The following is a 1,195-nucleotide window of genomic DNA, read 5'->3' as shown; positions in this document are numbered from 1 at the left end:
ATGATTTCATGTGTGACGAGATGGAGCGCTCCTTACACGATGCCCTTTGTGTGGTGAAGAGAGTTTTGGAGTCAAAGTCTGTGGTCCCAGGTGGGGGCGCTGTAGAGGCGGCCCTTTCCATTTACCTGGAGAACTACGCGACCAGCATGGTGAGAACACCTTGAAGCCTGTTCTGGTTCATAAGCTGCTGCTTTGGGTTTTCTTTCTTTTGTGAAGACACCTCATTGTCTTTCCTCTTAGGGCTCCCGGGAACAGCTCGCTATTGCGGAGTTTGCAAGATCTCTTCTTGTTATTCCTAATACTCTGGCAGTTAATGCTGCCCAGGACTCTACAGATCTGGTTGCAAAATTAAGAGCTTTTCATAACGAGGCTCAGGTTAACCCAGAACGAAAAAATCTAAAATGGTAAGCATACACTCCCTTTTTCATTGTCATTTGTGTATCATATACGGTAGTTTGGTTTTTCTTCTTAAACTCATTAAGGGGGTGACTAGTGATTACTAGCATTGGTGTGTCTTAGTTACCAAATGATTCCTCACCTCTCTCTAGGTAGTCATTTACGTACAGTAGGAAGGTTCCCCAGAAAGAGGAAGTTATTTTTGGGTGGTCCATGCCTATTTTTAAGCAGCCTCCCTTTAAGATACTAAGTGGCATTTAGAAATATTTGACTTCCACCTAGGCTTTCTACACCTCTTTCAGTGATGAATTTGTATATCCATAATTAGTTACTTAAAGGGATCTGCCCTCAGGTTTCCCAAGGTTAACATTTTAATGGAATAGCTGGCATTTGTAAGCCAGCTTTTAAAGGGGTAAAATGGGATGGATACGAATTACGGAAGAGGCTGTTCAATTGTTTTTTTCCTAAATTGCAGGATTGGTCTTGACTTGGTCAATGGTAAACCCCGTGACAACAAACAAGCAGGGGTGTTTGAACCAACCATAGTTAAAGTTAAGAGCTTGAAATTTGCCACTGAAGCTGCAATTACCATTCTTCGAATTGATGATCTTATTAAATTACACCCAGAAAGCAAAGATGATAAGCATGGAGGTTATGAAGATGCTGTTCACTCTGGAGCCCTTGATGCCTGATCTGTTTTATTTATGACAATGTTAGATGCAGCTTGCTTGTACCTCGAATATTACACATTAAAATGCAACAGGCTGCCGAGTCTTGTGTTCCTTGTGAAGTGGGAGAT

At 41.8% G+C, this 1,195-nt stretch overlaps 1 protein-coding gene and 1 long non-coding RNA gene across 2 annotated transcripts in view; one reads left to right on the top strand and one right to left on the bottom strand.

Moving 5' to 3' along the window:
- The window catches only part of LOC104989256, an 867-nt gene extending 620 nt beyond the window's left edge, over nucleotides 1–247 (bottom strand). Inside the window, exon 1 of the long non-coding RNA XR_825357.1 lies at nucleotides 11–247. This is a non-coding gene — a long non-coding RNA (uncharacterized LOC104989256). The remainder of the gene's footprint in view (nucleotides 1–10) is intronic.
- TCP1 (t-complex 1) overlaps nucleotides 1–1,167 on the top strand; it is an 11,329-nt gene extending 10,162 nt beyond the window's left edge. Inside the window, exons 11-13 of the mRNA XM_010840887.1 lie at nucleotides 91–149; nucleotides 241–404; nucleotides 872–1,167. Of these exons, the coding sequence (XP_010839189.1) occupies nucleotides 91–149; nucleotides 241–404; nucleotides 872–1,088 (440 nt within the window). The 3' untranslated portion in view covers nucleotides 1,089–1,167. The remainder of the gene's footprint in view (nucleotides 1–90; nucleotides 150–240; nucleotides 405–871) is intronic.
- Nucleotides 1,168–1,195: the final 28 nt, after the last annotated feature.

The sequence above is a fragment of the Bison bison genome, unplaced genomic scaffold (assembly GCF_000754665.1).
Source record: "Bison bison bison isolate TAMUID 2011002044 unplaced genomic scaffold, Bison_UMD1.0 scf7180017864148, whole genome shotgun sequence".
Classification (NCBI taxonomy): domain Eukaryota; kingdom Metazoa; phylum Chordata; class Mammalia; order Artiodactyla; family Bovidae; genus Bison; species Bison bison.
This window is presented reverse-complemented; position numbering and strand designations above follow the sequence as displayed.